At 35.0% G+C, this 15608-nt stretch overlaps 3 protein-coding genes across 4 annotated transcripts in view; 2 read left to right on the top strand and 1 right to left on the bottom strand.

The window, feature by feature from the left end:
* Nucleotides 1–342: 342 nt before the first annotated feature.
* LOC135686896 (nocturnin) lies at nt 343–1830 on the top strand. Its single transcript, XM_065203278.2, has 2 exons — nt 343–658; nt 966–1830. The coding sequence occupies exons 1-2, from the start codon at nt 445–447 to the stop codon at nt 1784–1786; spliced, it is 1035 nt and encodes a 344-aa protein (XP_065059350.2). The 5' UTR covers nt 343–444; the 3' UTR covers nt 1787–1830.
* LOC135686893 (GPI alpha-1,2-mannosyltransferase 4) lies at nt 1167–5304 on the bottom strand. The gene is made up of 2 exons (XM_065203275.2): nt 3685–5304; nt 1167–2867 (listed from the first exon to the last, which is right to left on the bottom strand). Exons 1-2 carry the CDS (start codon nt 5149–5151, stop codon nt 2622–2624), a joined length of 1713 nt encoding a protein of 570 aa, XP_065059347.2. The 5' UTR covers nt 5152–5304; the 3' UTR covers nt 1167–2621.
* Nucleotides 5305–5332: 28 nt separating this feature from the next.
* LOC135686891 (THO complex subunit 2) overlaps nt 5333–15608 on the top strand; it is a 34405-nt gene continuing 24129 nt past the window's right edge. For both annotated transcript variants that reach the window (XM_065203272.2, XM_065203271.2), the window contains exons 1-13: nt 5333–5487; nt 6947–7011; nt 8063–8154; nt 8581–8632; nt 9038–9108; nt 9647–9768; nt 10543–10676; nt 10987–11153; nt 11403–11498; nt 12291–12386; nt 12892–12942; nt 13696–13868; nt 14716–14899. In XM_065203272.2, coding sequence (XP_065059344.2) covers nt 5423–5487; nt 6947–7011; nt 8063–8154; nt 8581–8632; nt 9038–9108; nt 9647–9768; nt 10543–10676; nt 10987–11153; nt 11403–11498; nt 12291–12386; nt 12892–12942; nt 13696–13868; nt 14716–14899 — 1368 coding nt within the window. In that variant the 5' untranslated portion in view covers nt 5333–5422. The remainder of the gene's footprint in view (nt 5488–6946; nt 7012–8062; nt 8155–8580; nt 8633–9037; nt 9109–9646; nt 9769–10542; nt 10677–10986; nt 11154–11402; nt 11499–12290; nt 12387–12891; nt 12943–13695; nt 13869–14715; nt 14900–15608) is intronic.

Here is a 15608-nt window from a genome sequence, read left to right as displayed (position 1 = left end):
TGCAGGGGGCACGGGCAAGTGTTACAAGAATAAGAAACAAGACTTTTTCCCCGGAAACAATAACAGTCAGCTGTGAAGAAATTTGTCAAAAAAGGACCAGGGGAGCACAAAACATTGGATGCTACCAAGGACACAATTTCGGTTTTTATGCTACCATTTGACGGTTACTGCCAAAAAATACTACCATTAGAGGGTAATTTTTTGAAATGTTAGCGTTGGCCCTCTTTGACACTGACTGAACCCCCTGTCAGGCCATAATGGGAGTACCCCCCCCCCGGGTCTGTGCTCCCTGGTCGGTCAGTTTTCACCCAGCTTTATTGAATTGGATCGACAGCAACAACCGGAAATGGTGTATAACGAAGTCTATCAAGGACAACTATCACAAAATTCGGTGTTACTATCTTGACTTGAAAGAATTGCTGGGTATAATTTGGCAAGTCATAAATGATGGAAGATAAGGGCAAGTCAGTCGAAGAGAATAAAAACAACATAACGACAGTCGAAGAAAAATTGCGTTTGTGTAGACGGGAGCTGAAAGGCTATCCTGAGCTCATTTCACGGTCGTTTGTAAATGTTGACAAAAGTAACGGGGAGTCTGCCGATGAAGGAAGGACGAATAATTGCTTCAAAGTTATGCAGTACAATATACTGGCAGATGGTAAGAATTGAGCAATACTACTATTGAAGTTTTGCACCATTTTTCGCTGATTTTACTTCTAGATAAAGATGTAAGCCTCCTTGGGCCCCGTCGAGGTTGTTGATGTTGGGCACGACTTTGCTGTCAAGTAACTGAGCCGAGGGAATTACTAGGTATAGGGTTGGCCCAGTTATTTTGTATAATGTAGCAGAATTCTGGTATGAGGTCAAGTACTCATTTTAACAATGGCTAATATAACAAGTAGAACATAAGATCTAAACATTTCCTGTGTTACCGTTACTAGTTTTACTATATCTTTTCTTTGTAGCTCTTGGGACAGGAGCTGGAAACTTTGAAAAAGTCCCAAAAGACTGTCTTCCTTGGAGTTTCAGGAAACATAGGATTATAGAGCAAATTCTTCACCTGGATCCAGATGTTGTTTGTTTGGAAGAAGTTGATCATTTTCATGATGTTTTTCAACCATTATTTGAGGAGTTGGATTTCAGTGGATTCTTTTTTCCAAAAAAAGATTCACCATGCTTGAGAGCCCCAGATAATAATGGGCCAGATGGAGTTGCAATCTTTTATCGAAAATCCAGATTTTCATTAATTGAAATTGATTCAAGATACCTTAACAACACAGAGAAACAACAAAGTAACCAGCCAGTTTTAATTTGCATGTTGCAGAGCAAACAGAGTGAAAAATGTGTATGTTTTGCAGCTACCCACTTTAAAGCAAAAAAAGGTTTTGAGGAATTACGGGCAGTGCAAGCTAAATCATGTCTGCATTTCATAGAAGAATTTAGAAAAAAGACCAGCCCAGATTCTGCTGTCATTTTATGTGGAGATTTTAATGGGGCTCCATCTGAGAAGTTTTATAAAATATTAGAAAATCATTGTGGAAAATATCTTCAAAGTGCTTACAAAGAAGCAAACGGAAAGGAATTAACTTATACTACATGGAAAATTAGACAGGACAATGAAACAAAGCACACAATAGATTACATATGGTTTTCACACGAGCAGCTAAAAGTTGTGTCTTTCTTAGATCTCCCTGTTGAGGACGATGTACCTGAATCAAGGTTTCCTAGCTTTTCATGCCCTTCTGATCACCTACCACTTTGTTGTGAATTTTCTTTTCAAGATTAATAGTGTTGTTTAAATTTTTTTATCTAATCTTTTTATATTTGGAAGTCTTGTCTTCTTATAGAAATCTACTTTTCATGGTTTATCAATTGCCTTTACATAAATGATATGATAAGTTGACATTCTCCATTTAATATTTTCAGTTGTTTAAGACTCAAACTAAGCATCATAATTGATTAGCTAACCAAATAGTATGAGGACTTTGCACAGCTAAGTATATAATTTCCTAGAGCTTATTTGTATTTGTACCTACCTAGCATTCAAATGTTCTTTTTAGGAGACTGAGAAGTTATGCTTATTGTGCAATGTCCTGGTCCTTCCTCTTTATGTGACCACCCCTTTGATTTCTATGCCTTGAATTACAAAGAGCTGGTAACTCCCCTCACTCTGGGTGAAAGTTTGGTCATGTCAGGGATTTGAACCCCAGGCCCTTTGATCTTTAGTCTGCAACCTTAACCACTGTGTCATCCTTATACCTCATTAATGTATGTAATTGGACCTCTGAGAAACACTAGAATTTGAAAACATATATTGATTAAAATGTACTGGCCACATTAACACAAGTGATGATTTGACTATTCTGTTCTTCATTACTTACAACTGTTTTTGGGCTGCAAATATAAAACAAGCAGCACATGGCATCTTTACAGTTGGTCCTTCAACACAATCATCACACATTATAAAAAAACCAGCCACTTGGAAGACTGTAGCTCATAGAACTATTTGCTATTTTTTTGTTGCGAAATAAATATGATGCAATATTTGTTGTTTAAAACAAATACAATGCCAAAAAATTTACATTTATATCAAAGTCTTTCTTAAGATCAAATTATGGCTTTTATATTGTCATTGTATACAAGTCAAGTGACATTAGACTTTTCATTTCTATAGCAAACTTCTTTCCATCTTGAAGCCCACTGCCAAAATCATTCATCATTGATGCAATAACATTGTTTATTTGATGGAGAGCATAGTCCCATGGAGATGCCTCTACAGATATATGAGGAAAGAATTTTTGCTTCAAATGTGGATCCAAGGTCTTCAAGCCTGAAATGTCTATTGTTGCTGGTACTGCTAAATAAATCTGCAAAAAAGTAATAAAAATTAGCTAAAAACATAATTAGTACCATAGATGTTGGAACCAGGGGACATAGACAGCATATGACTACATTTTCAGAAACAGAGGTAAAGCAATAATGATCAAGAAAATTTTAAACAATACAGTTTCATGTTGGGGGTTATTATAGGGGGAATAAAACCTCCATAAATTTAGCAGAAAAGCTACAATATCCAAAGTCATTTTAAGCATTTAAAGCAAGTTGTTAAAATTGTCTGCACAGAAACTTTTTCTGACCAAGTTCACTGTAATTTTAAGCTAAAAATACCCCTTCAAAGTTCCCTAGAAGCCATAGCCACACCATCAAAGCAATAAACAACTAGGAATAACAGTCATACACTGCCTAAATTGTCTTAGCCATAGCCTATTGAGAAAAAGTGTTGTATCCATAACTCAAATGGGAAAATTATGGTAGAGGCTGCAAAGAAGTGAACATGTCATAGGGCCCCTACCAATTGCAGTGGTTAGAGTCCCATTATTAATATGATTTTTGAGCCAAATATAATATAGAGTACAAGAGCATTGATTTTATTTACAGTCTTTGTTGCAAGATTCTTAGACTTCAACAAACAGCCTTATTGAAGCATACTTTTTAGCAATATAAACCAAATTCATTTTTCAAGGACTTCTTTTTTCTTCACTTTTCTGGACACATCTATTACTGTTCTAAAAGAAACTGCAAATAATTCTTTCCAAAGCCAGATACTTTTAGAAGAATCACATTTCAAACAATTTCAGTATGGGAATTACAAGTACTTCACAATAACTCTCAAATATCACTTACCAAGTTTTTGCATTTTTTCAAGTGATAATTTTTTGACTGGTCTGAAAGTTCTTTGATTAAACTTTTAACATCCTTCTCTGTCTTCCCACCTAAATTATGCACTGCTATATCTGCCAAAGATCTATTTGTTCCAACATTAATCAGATGCTTTGGAGCCATGTATGTATACCAAAATATCACATCATACTTAACACATTTGATTCCTTCAGTTTTTAAGTCCATTCTACTTTCTTCTCTAAGATGAGACAAACAGGGAACAATGCCTCCTTGATGTACAAAGCCGAACCATGCAACCAAAGCTGCATTAAAAATGCACCAAAAATGTAAGAATCTTCGCCAGGCACCAGGATATCTTGCAAGAAACCATGGTGATATCAAACAAACTGGAGTTATTATTGGTATAATGAACCTAGGTTCTTGATGTTTGAAGTATGACAAGGACAAGACAGCAGACCATGCTGATGCAACTAAAAGTGAAGCTGCACCTTTGTTTATTGGCATATCACTACCAGCAGGAGAATTTCTAGGCTTCCTAAAAAGCATATATGAAGCAAATGAAAACATTAAAACTAGTGGACCAAACAGCAGTGGAAGATTGACAAGAAAGTGAAGGTATCTTGGGTGTTCTCCATGCATTTGCAAATTGGCTTCATCTAGATTGTACTTGATCATATTCAATGGGGTGATACTAAACTTGAATTTTTCACCTTGTGAAAAGTACATTGAATCTAAGCATATGATGGACAAGCTAGCAATGAATAATGTCACCCCGGCCAGCAAAGCTTGTGAAATTATCTTGCCATTTCTATAACAAATAAAAACATAAGCAATGCTCCCAAATGCAACAAAGAAAATCAGTGTTGGTCTGATAAAAAATCCAAATGTAACCATAAGCGTGAGCAATATTGTCGTGGAGCCAAGGCCATCATTGAAGTTTTTTTTGCTTATTTGGGACACTGCTTTCCATAAAAACAGTGACAAAATAACGGTTTCACAAACATTTGAAAAGGTTCTTGTCAGGAAAACCAAAGTGACAGCTGAGGACCTGAACAAAAACAGAGCTGTCTCAACTCCCTCCTGACAATCTTTGCCACCAGGTCCTACTTTGTAAACTTTTCCAGCAAGAAATTGAATGGCTTTGTCAATGAAATATGTTCCTACTGCCATGAAAATCCTGGGCAATATCAGTAGAGTTGTAGTTGTAACATCTATGCCCAAAAAAGAGTTGCAGAGCTTAGCTACCATAAATGGAATTCCAGATGAAAGATATGGGAAGATAATTGTTCTTGTTGGCGACTTTGCATTCCATTCCCAAGTTCTTGAAACACTGGTTCCAAAAATATCACTGGCTGTAACTTCGGGCGACTGGAAGAATTCATCAGGGTGTATGTACCCATTCTGAGGTAGCAATACCAACAGAAACCGTGCCACTAGAAGAAATTTGTTGACTGTAGCTATGTGCTGCATCTTGAAAATGGAATTTAAAGCTCCGAACAAACTTGTACCTTCAAGAAAACAGTCTCTTGTTAAATTTGCTAGTAACTTTATGCCAATGAGGTAAAAATCAACCTTTTTTAACCCTTTGCTTTATGCACCAATTTGAACAGACGCTGTCACCATAAAAACCAGCCTCATGTGCTTGAGAAGCCGCTCCAATTATTCATCGAGAAAGAGGCAGGCCAATTAAAATCGGCATGTGCATTGCCTGGACTGGCGCTCAGCTCTTGAAGTTCAAGTAATGGCGGACGAGGTGATCGTTGGTGGAGTATGGGAGAGCTTCAAAAAGGCTAGCAAAGACGAAATGTAACAATTCAAAATTAATTTTTTCTTCAGCTTTTAATCCTTTTAATTTTCTACTTTATTCGCATCTCTGTTTTTCCAGAATTTACATCGGTGAAGTTCTTTTTTTAGGCCATCACCTCATCGTTTTTATCTAAGGCCCCTGAAGATTTGTAATTATTATATAACTGTAGGAACAAATAACAAAGTTTTCTAAAGATAGTTTGAACTGACCGACGATAAGTATAGAATGAATGTTTCCAGTGCATAGTGGTGATCCTTAAGATAACCTTTTCCAGTCCCATTATTATTTTCGCTAAAAATACGCATCATCTACCAGGATCTTCAATTTTTCTTCTTCGAAAGAATCTTAGGAACGTACATATGACATACCTTCCCCATATTGGAAAACTTGAAGTCACTCACATTTGATTTAATATAAGATATAAGGCACCTTTAATTGCCTTTACTTGCACCTATTTTCCGTGCCTGGTTGAGGTCATCTATTTTGAAAACTTCATGTTGTTTGGACCATTCAGTCAGGAGTTTCGTCAGTTTAAGTATTTAGATATTTCTATAGATTTGACCAGAATTTGCTACTGTAGTGACAAAAATTCACTACAGCAAAAAATTCCATTGAAATGTATAGGATAAGCTAAATTTTGAAAATGGGTTAATTTGCAGACAGATAGGCCAAACAACATGAAATTTTTGACACAGACTTATTTTAACATGAAGATTCCAGTTCTATGATCCATTTTTGGCAAATTTGAAGATAAAAAATTGCTCTGAGCAGAGAATTAGAAATTTTGCTGCTGAAAAGAAAAATAATTTCTTGCTATCTATTTTGATCCCATTGGCAACATACACCTAAAAGACTCAAACTGCATAGCATGTGTTTCAACAATGTCCATTTTGTTATCTAGTTTGAACCTCTGTAAACAAAGCAGTTAGAATTATGTTTTCAAATTATTTTACTGTAACACACCTTTTCCATAACTTGTTTTGCACAATGTTTAAACAACATCTGCAGATTTGTAAACTTACAATGAGTTAAAATGATCCATTTATATGCTACAAGCAGACCTGGTTGTTTGTTTCTCCTAGATGACGTCATTAGGCCTTGCCATTTGAGGATAGCCATAGCTCTTGCTCCCCTCCTAGCTCTTTTCAAACGCTGGAGGGAAGCTACATATTGATCTCCTTAAATGCTCTAAAAAGAAAAAGCTCTCCTAAAAATCAATTTTTCCTTTGTTTCTATTTATATTTATCTACAAATAGCTCACCTGGAAATTACTAGAGCTGTTTACTGCTCCAGTACTAATAATCTTATGGCTAGGCATGCCTTTACTTGCTTTTTTTAAACCTTGAGAGCTAATAGTATATTAAAAACACTAACAATGTACAAAAGATAACCAAAAATCAAGAAAATTCTTATTTTGATGTTTGACAAAAACATGTTTGCTTCTAATTTCTCATCTAGACTAAAAGTGTGCAAAGAATCGTTGGTAAATTACAAGTTTGATCATGTTAGCCTGAAAGAGAAAGGTACAACTAATGTTTGTCTAATATCTTTAATGTTTCCCTATTTATATTTTTTATGCTATGATTGCATTGAGCCAGATAGGAATTAGCTGTTAACATATACAAGCACATTATTTTGATAGCTTGAAAACAGAAATCCCCCATGCTTGTTAAACTGTAAGCAAATTAATGAAACAAAAAGATGGTAGCAAAAAGCATTGACATACAAAACATGCAACATATATTAGAGAAGACAACAACAATAAGTACAGCAATAATTTTGAGCCAATGGAAAAGCATTGATCATTGTTCAATACTGTTCATTGTTCAACACTGGGGAAGCTACATACAAATGAAACTTTGCTTTGTTGCAAAGTCATACATAGCCTGTCAAAATCTTTGGTACAGAGCACTGGATTTGCAAATTGTCTGTATCATCCAACTTCTCCTGCTAAATATGATTTTAATATGATTTCAATATTGCCCAGTTTATTCATTTAGCTTAAAAACCAAATGAAGGGAGCATGTCTCCTACTTTCACCAGAAAAGTTACTTTTTCCAAGGGGTTGATCTACATTGTGTACTTTCTAGTTCTGTAGCTCTGGTCTATTGGAATAGCCAGTTTGATATGTTTAATTATTTTTTAGGCCTTTTGATTTTACAGGGTAGATCACCTTTTCCCTTGCCAGTCTCCTCATAAAATCACCTAGACATGGCTAATGGCTGCCCTTGCAAAAATGTGATTTGCCTTCCTTGACAAATTGATTGTTATTATTATTATTTATATACTTGTGAAATTAGATAAAACTTATTTCAATATAGTACTTCAGTTAGACAGCATCTCAGTCAGCATACCATGTTGTAGTTATGACAATTACACAAAACCTGACATTGACATTATAGATTATATTTAAAAAGCAAACAGGTACTTGTATTGCAACATTTAACCAAAGCAATTTGGAAACCAATCCAACTTCAGGAAATGCATGGTTTTGCTAAAATGTTCTGTAATTGTATTTCAATGTTAGTTCATGAGAAGAGCAAAAGCATTGATTGGTGGTTAATTTTTTTGTAGATTTTAGGATTGTTTTTTATAACACTATATGGCTTATTGTTGATGGAAAAATTAAAGAAGAGGAAATTCTTTCTCCACTGAGTCATGCATTGGTAAGTCTTGCATATGTTATTATGGTTTTTAAAATTAAATTACAAAGCTGGATCTACCAATTGCACTGTTGAAGTTTTTTTAGGAAATAAATGATAATTTTATGCTAGAAGGAATTTTTATGGTAAGTAGTTGACAGCAGCAAACTTGAAACAATTATTTGATTACTTCCAAGATGTATGGTAATATGCACTACTTCCAAGATGTATGGAAATATGCACTACCCTAGAATTAAAATTACTTGTTTACTTTTTTGTCATTAGTTGCTTGATGTACTGTCTTAAGAAGCATATTTAATACTGTGTTCAAAAGTACAAAACTCAGAGTAAATAAAGTCACATTTGCTTCAACCCACAGTCCATTTCTTGTGAAGACATAGAGATTAGATGCCTTGAATTAATTTTGTTTTGGTTTCTTATTACCTTCAGGAACAGAAACCAGAAGGATTGTCAGTTCTTGGTGACTTACTTTGTGCCGTTGGTTAGTTATTTTTCAAAGAACATTTTATTTTTGAACTTGGCAGGCATTTAATCAAAATTTTCTTAATGTTGCATCATAAAAACCTCTAACATTGCATCATAGCTAACTGGACCTGGTCTACACAACACTAAAGTGAAGTGTAATTTTTAAACTGCCAGAGATGATTCTAACTTGGTTATTGCTTAAATTTTATCATGCATTGATATCAAAGATGTTTTAAATTCATCAACTCTCTGAAGAGCAGTTGCCCAAAACTAGCAAAATTGTGAAAAAAATTCCTGAAGGCAAACTTTTATATTAAGATAGGGTTGTTTCTGTACAATAAAGTCAACTGGACAACCATATTTTGCTGCTTTTCTTTTAATGATCTTGTTGATACAAAGCTGATCATCTTTATTGCTTTAGATGCAGAGACCAGTAGCTTTGAAGATAAAGACAGAAGAGAAAGATTTCTGTCACTTCTTTCATCTCTTGCAGTATGTTTCCTTTTCAATTTTGCTTCAAATCAATTTTTTTTTAATTTTAGAAAAAGTAGTTTATCAATAATGCATTGTATTTCTATTGCCTGAGTAAAAACTATACAGGCAACTGCAAGAAAACTTTCATCATACCTTAATGACAGTATGTGTTCTTAGTCATAAAATTGTATTGATTCAAAGTGTTTTCAAGTATTGACAAAGTAACAACTGTGATTCTTGAGTTGCAAGATTTGTAAGGTAAGGTCTTACATATTTGGAGTTTTCATAGTTTGTTTCTTTTTCTAAGAAAATGTATAGAGAATGTATACTTTTTAACAGTGGCGGACACTTGGGGGGGGGGGGGTGAGTGAGGCGACTGCCCCCAATACTTTAGAGGACAATTGTCTTTTGTTCTAAAACAATGGGAAATGTGACATCATCTTATTAAAACAATAGGCTTGTCCCCCCCAATAATTGACTAAGTGTCTGCCCCTGCTTTTTGAAATAGATCATTATTCATTTTGATAAAACTTTCAGCCAGTTATCTTTCTTGTAGAGTATCTTGCCTGACTCCTTGCTTAAAGAGAGACTGGAGCCTGAGACCTTGCAGCAAGCTGGAGTTATTCAAAGCCAGAAAAATTTCAATCAAAAGTTGATCAGAACAAAAACGAAGCTTTTGTGAGTTTTCCTGTTATGTCTAAAGATTTTTTTTGAAAAGAGATTTGTGCATCTAGCCTAAACTACCACTACAGGCCGCTACATCACTTTAGGTGCTTTACCTAGTTTTTTGTCCCAAAAACTGAAGTATGTTGTTCCAATGTTCCATTTCTTTAAGCTCTGCAAATTCACACCGAATTCCTTCTAAATATTAAATCTGAATATAAAAAGTTATTTTTTGTTACTTGAAACCAGAGGTGGGATCATTTGGTGACAAGGGAAAGGACAGAGGGCAAGCCCCCATGAGATATATTCAGGTCCCTATTCTTTTTCATGACACCAAGCCTTTCTGTGCAACAATGCCCATGCTTATAACATAAGGCATTAAAGTTAGAGTGGAATTACAAAGAAAAGATGTCATAGTTCTTGTACATGAGATGGTGAAGATGTTGATCAAGTTATATGCCATCGTACCCCTTACCCTAACATTTCCTCCTTGACTTCCAAGGAGTATAAAATCTAGCTATCCCCTGGCTTCTGTGTGATGTTGCCTCTAAGAAAACACGTTTTCAATATACTTCTATCTAACTTTTTCTGTGTCTTCCTCATGAACGTATTTTTGAGCTTACATCATACTACTTTTTAAAGATACTACTTGTAAGGAAAGTTTTATTTATTTACTCCCTTTTCCTTTGGCAGACTAAATGAATAATTGAATGTCTTTACCATCTTTGCTGATATAATTCATAAATATGCTATTAATGTATATCACTTATCAGTTTAATCTTTTTCTAGTTACAAACAACAGAAATTTAATTTATTAAGAGAAGAAAATGAAGGATATGCCAAGCTTATTACGGAATTAGGCCAAGAATTTACGTCGCAATTCACTCCACGACAGATGTTAGATTGTATCAAATCTCTTATAGGTTGGTTGGGATTATTTTCCTGTTTTCACCAATGAATTTTTAAGTTTATTAATGAAAAGCAATTAGTTCATTAGTGAAAAGTAATCTGGAATATATCACAATATAAATCTTTGACTTATCATTTTCAGTGCCCGATTTCTTCTATTTTGATTTGATTTTTTTGCCTTCTATCAGAAATTAATCGAACATTCTAAATCTATTCTAACAAAATGAAAGTGGCCTTTCATTTTTACTAGCAATTTATTTTTATTCAAATATGAACATACAGCTTATCGTTGTAGCAAATGTGATCCATTTTCTTTCCTTGCAGGGTTTTTCAACTTGGATCCAAACAGAGTTTTAGATGTCATCCTTGAGCTTTTTGAATGTAGACTAGAACAATCGAAATTTTTTATCGACCTCCTTACGCAATACCTGGGACATTGTGACATAACTGGTCTTTGTGACATTATTGGTTTCAAGTTCCAGTTTTACCACGTATGCTCTCAATTTTGCTTTTCCATTTATTGTCCAATAGTTTTATCATGCATCAAATTGAATGGTTTTCTCGTTCTGTCAACATGAATATATCAAGGGTATCCAATGACTGATAATGAAATCTTTATGGACTCAGAAGAACCAATTTTGAACTTTCCTTGTTTGCTATCCAACCTAGAGATGCTTATTTGTACCAACTTCATCTCGAAGTTCTTGTTTCAAATGCTTAGTTTGTTTTTATTTTTTTAGGATACTCCTGATACAAAAACTCCGATTGAATTGTACAAAGTTACAGCTATGCTTTTGAAAAATGAAGTTCTACATTTAGATGATATATATCCACATGTAAGTGCATTGAATTGCTTTGATTCTCCTGTTTTAAATCAGTAAAAGTACTCCTTACCCAAATGTTGTGTGCTTTCAATAAATGGTAAAGCCTATTGCAATATGGGTAGTCTAACACCACCTCTGCGAATGTATATATTTATACCATAATAATTCGAAGCCATGGACGGGGCTTATTCAAAGCTAGATACTAAAGAACTATGCTTGTTCGTTAAGATGGCTTATTCAAATATTGATCTTTTTTAAGAAGGGGGATCACATTTATGAACGAAAATTTGGTTAAAAATGACCTGGATAAGAATGCTGTTAAATTACATTTTATCAAACTAATTCTTCTGATAACAAGCTAATGGCTACGATTTGCTTCCACTAAAATCATAGAATGGGATGTTGTAAGTTTTTTATGATGATGAAAAGGATTTGTAAACCTTTGCAGCTTTCACATACAAAGTAATGTATATTATTTAAAGCTTCTTAACGCCAATCTTCATCATATTTGATTTTGAATAAATTTTACTTGAAAGATTTTTTCATCATAAGTTTTAATTGGTCCACACAGAAACAATTTAGGGTTATCTTTAGACTTGAAACACCTTATCAAGGATTCTTTAATGTATCAACAACAGAAAATAGCAGGCAAGACATAACCAATTTCTGAACATGTCAAGAAACATGTAGGATCCTCTTTCATATTTTTAGAGAATCACTTTGCTTGTGAATGTATCAAGCATGGTTGCCAATAAACAACTTGGTTCTATTTCCCTTACGTCCACATATTTTTTCTATTTTAAGCTCATGCCAAAAGATGCGGAGATCGCAGAAATGAACAAAAGAAAGATTCTCCTTGCCAAAGAAGATGCGAAAAAAATGAATGTTGTCCTCCTCACTGTACGTCTATGAGATGTTATTCTTAAGTTTGCTTAAACTTCCATTTGTACTTTAACTTTCAACATTTGAACGATCCCAATTCTTTAGACCTTGGAACAAAGTGTGATGCTGTTAGTAAACAACCTAGGCACTTAATAATACGTTAGCTCAGGACCATTTTGATTCATTCTGTCAATTAAGGCATTCTCAAACTGTCCTATCTTTAAACAATAATTTCATAATCGTACATGTGAGTTAATGTCATTGAAGTTGAAAATTTCAAAGTGATATTTTGTCCAGAGTTTGTCCTATCTTAGTTATAAGTCGGATTCTAGCTATCTCAAATCTAAATTCAACTGTCAAAGGCATGCTGCAAAAAGAACGTGTAAGTCAAATGTCGCCTTACTCCAAAGACAAAGTTGATTGTATTTTGCAAGCCTGAAAATTTTCAAAGAAAGAACGACTAAAGGCATCAATTTAGTTCGTGAATTTCGTTCCTTTGTGATTTATTTTTCCACCATTTAAGGAAAATGAGAACTCTGAAGAAAAAGATGGCAAAGAACAGAGAGAGGAAATGGTAGGGAAAATGCTGAGTAAATTATACATATTATAACGTTTTTGCTTTTATTATTCTGGTGGCATGGGGTCTCTTCAAGTTATTACCTGTATCCGTGCTTCGCCAAGAACAATGCGAGGTAAAACAATTTACATTGTTATCATTCGTCAAAAATCGAGAATCAGTTGGTCAACAAGGTCTAAACTGTAAGTACTTCGAGCATAACAGCAAGGTCTAAACTGGTATATTATGTTTATAATCAAAATAGCAAAACCTAACACAGAGTAACTTGACTTCTAATTCAAACATCACAATGATTTAGATGTGCGTAGCCTCTGTGTCTTACAGCCTCTATGTCTCCCAGCCCCTATGTCTCCCAGCCCCCATTTCTCCCAGCCCCTGTGTCTCGCAGCCCCTATGTCTCCCAGCCTTTATGTTTCCCAGCCCCTGTGTCTCGCAGCCTTTGTGTCTTGCAGTCTCTGTGTCTCTCAGCCCCCTTTTTCTTCCAGCCCCTATGTCTCCCAGCCCCCATTTCTTCCAGCCCCTATGTCTCCCAGCCCCTATGTCTCCCAGCCCCCATTACTCCCAGCCCCTATGTCTCCCAGCCCCTGTGTCTCCCAGTCCTTGTGTCTCCCAGCCCCTATGTCTCCCGGCCCCTGTGTCTCCCAGCCCCTATGTCTCCCAGCCCCTATGACTTTCAAATGGCCTTTCAAAGATTCTGTTATCCCTGATCCCATTCTTGTATGATATTGTCTATACCGAATTTCATTACAGGAGATTGATAACCAAAAAGCTGGGTTGTGTCTTGCACTCTTGGAGATCGGTGCCTGGGAACAAGCCAGTGGGATTATGGACAGGCTGCCGAATTTCTCTCTTCTCGATGAGCAAAACATTGTCAAGTCATTGTGTTACGTCATCCATAGCACTATTGAGCCTTTGTATAGGAGGTAGCTACATGTTTGTGTTTTATTCGCATTTTGATAAGGAAGCTGATAACTCAACACAGTTATTTGCTGAATTGGTTCGTAAAGTTATTTGGGAGATGAAAGATAACTTAAAGGTATTGGGGTAGCTGGAGACTTTTCCAACAATTGCAAATTGGGGCACTTCATCCACACTGGTATGAATGATGAATGCTATGGTTTGATATCAATGGATTTGTTAGGGGCCACCTTTTACCCTTCCACTCTTTATTTCCAACCACTTTTACCAATCTGCAAAATGCTCTTTAAAATCTCAGGCATTAAAAGTTTTTTACCATTATTTTTTAAAATGGAGCCCATACAGATTTTTTGAAGTTCTTTTCTTTTTTAAAAAATGTCAGATCCGTCATGATATGTTCATCTTAATTTCTACAAATATTTCAGTCTCCTTAATAACAAACTTCTTAATCCTAATGAGTAATTTAGAGCTTATTAGAAAAGTGATGATGCATTTAAAAGCTTCATCAAATCAACCTGAGTAACGGAAAATTAATCTTTAATTATTATTTAAAGGAGTTGACCAGGTGTAAAGAGCATGGTATTTGGAAGGAAAAATAGATCTTCCAGTGAGTCAGAAGAGCTAAAATGCAACAGCATTCTGATTTTAATCATGATGGTAGCCACATGTTTGTACCTAATTTATTTAGTCCATTTCCTGTAGTCGTTGAAAACTGAAAAGTCATTTTGGCTAGACACTGAAAAGTCTCTTGTCTTTCATTAGAATTCTGTCCCGAATTGTAATCAAAGAGTTTTTAACGTGGCAGCAATATACATGATACTGATTTTTAAAATTTTTTTTTTTGCTTTTTAGGTACAGCCCTAAAGCTGCACTTGGCAAAATATACCAAGAAATTGGTGAATGCCAGCGCTGTGTTCAGTTCACTGATCTTCCGGTGACGATTTTTCCAATGTTCTTCCACTTAGGCGCTCACCTGCATGCAGATCCGGTTCTCATGATTAAAGTTATTAGAATTTGCAAAGCTTTCATGAAAGAGGTGAGGCTTGACGATTTTTTGTTTCTATTCACATGGCATACTGTAGAAAATTATATCCTGTAAATGCATACCTTAATTTAGCATAACGTTTTTAGAGAAAACCTTTACTCCCCTAAGATGAAAGTTTCTGTCAGTGAGGACAAACTTTTTTTAGTTCTCAATGTTTTTTACCCTGCAATTGGGCCTAAACTTCTTTGAATCTAGACATCCAACATTTTTGTCGAATTTGTCTTTTTGTTAACTACTTGCATTGGGTTAACAAACTTTCAACGATGATAAATGCGATTGAAAAAGCGACATATATTTTTCCCAAAACAAGTATTTTGAGAAAGAAACGCTATACTCTAACATATATGTATTCTGAAAACACGAAAGAAAAATTCTTGAAATACATAATAGCCATAGTTGAACGTCTAGTAGACCTAAGCTTTACGGAAGAATATCTGCTTTTGAGGCTTATTTGTCATGTTGACTTTGAGCCAAAATGTTCTTCCAAAATTATTGGCTGATTTTCTGGCATGAACTCAGAGATCGAGTTATGTGCTCGTTCCATCAGCTACATAAACATACACCAGTAGTTAGTAATCCAATAACCAATTCGTATGATATGAAAATGACTGATCTATCTGAAATTCAATTGATTCGGTCATTCAGTTCCTATGCACAAGAGTGCTCCCGATGCACTATGAATTCCAGAGTTGAAATCATT

Source organism: Rhopilema esculentum, chromosome 6 (assembly GCF_057945365.1).
Source record: "Rhopilema esculentum isolate cy_ngs chromosome 6, ASM5794536v1, whole genome shotgun sequence".
Taxonomy (NCBI): domain Eukaryota; kingdom Metazoa; phylum Cnidaria; class Scyphozoa; order Rhizostomeae; family Rhizostomatidae; genus Rhopilema; species Rhopilema esculentum.
This window is presented reverse-complemented; position numbering and strand designations above follow the sequence as displayed.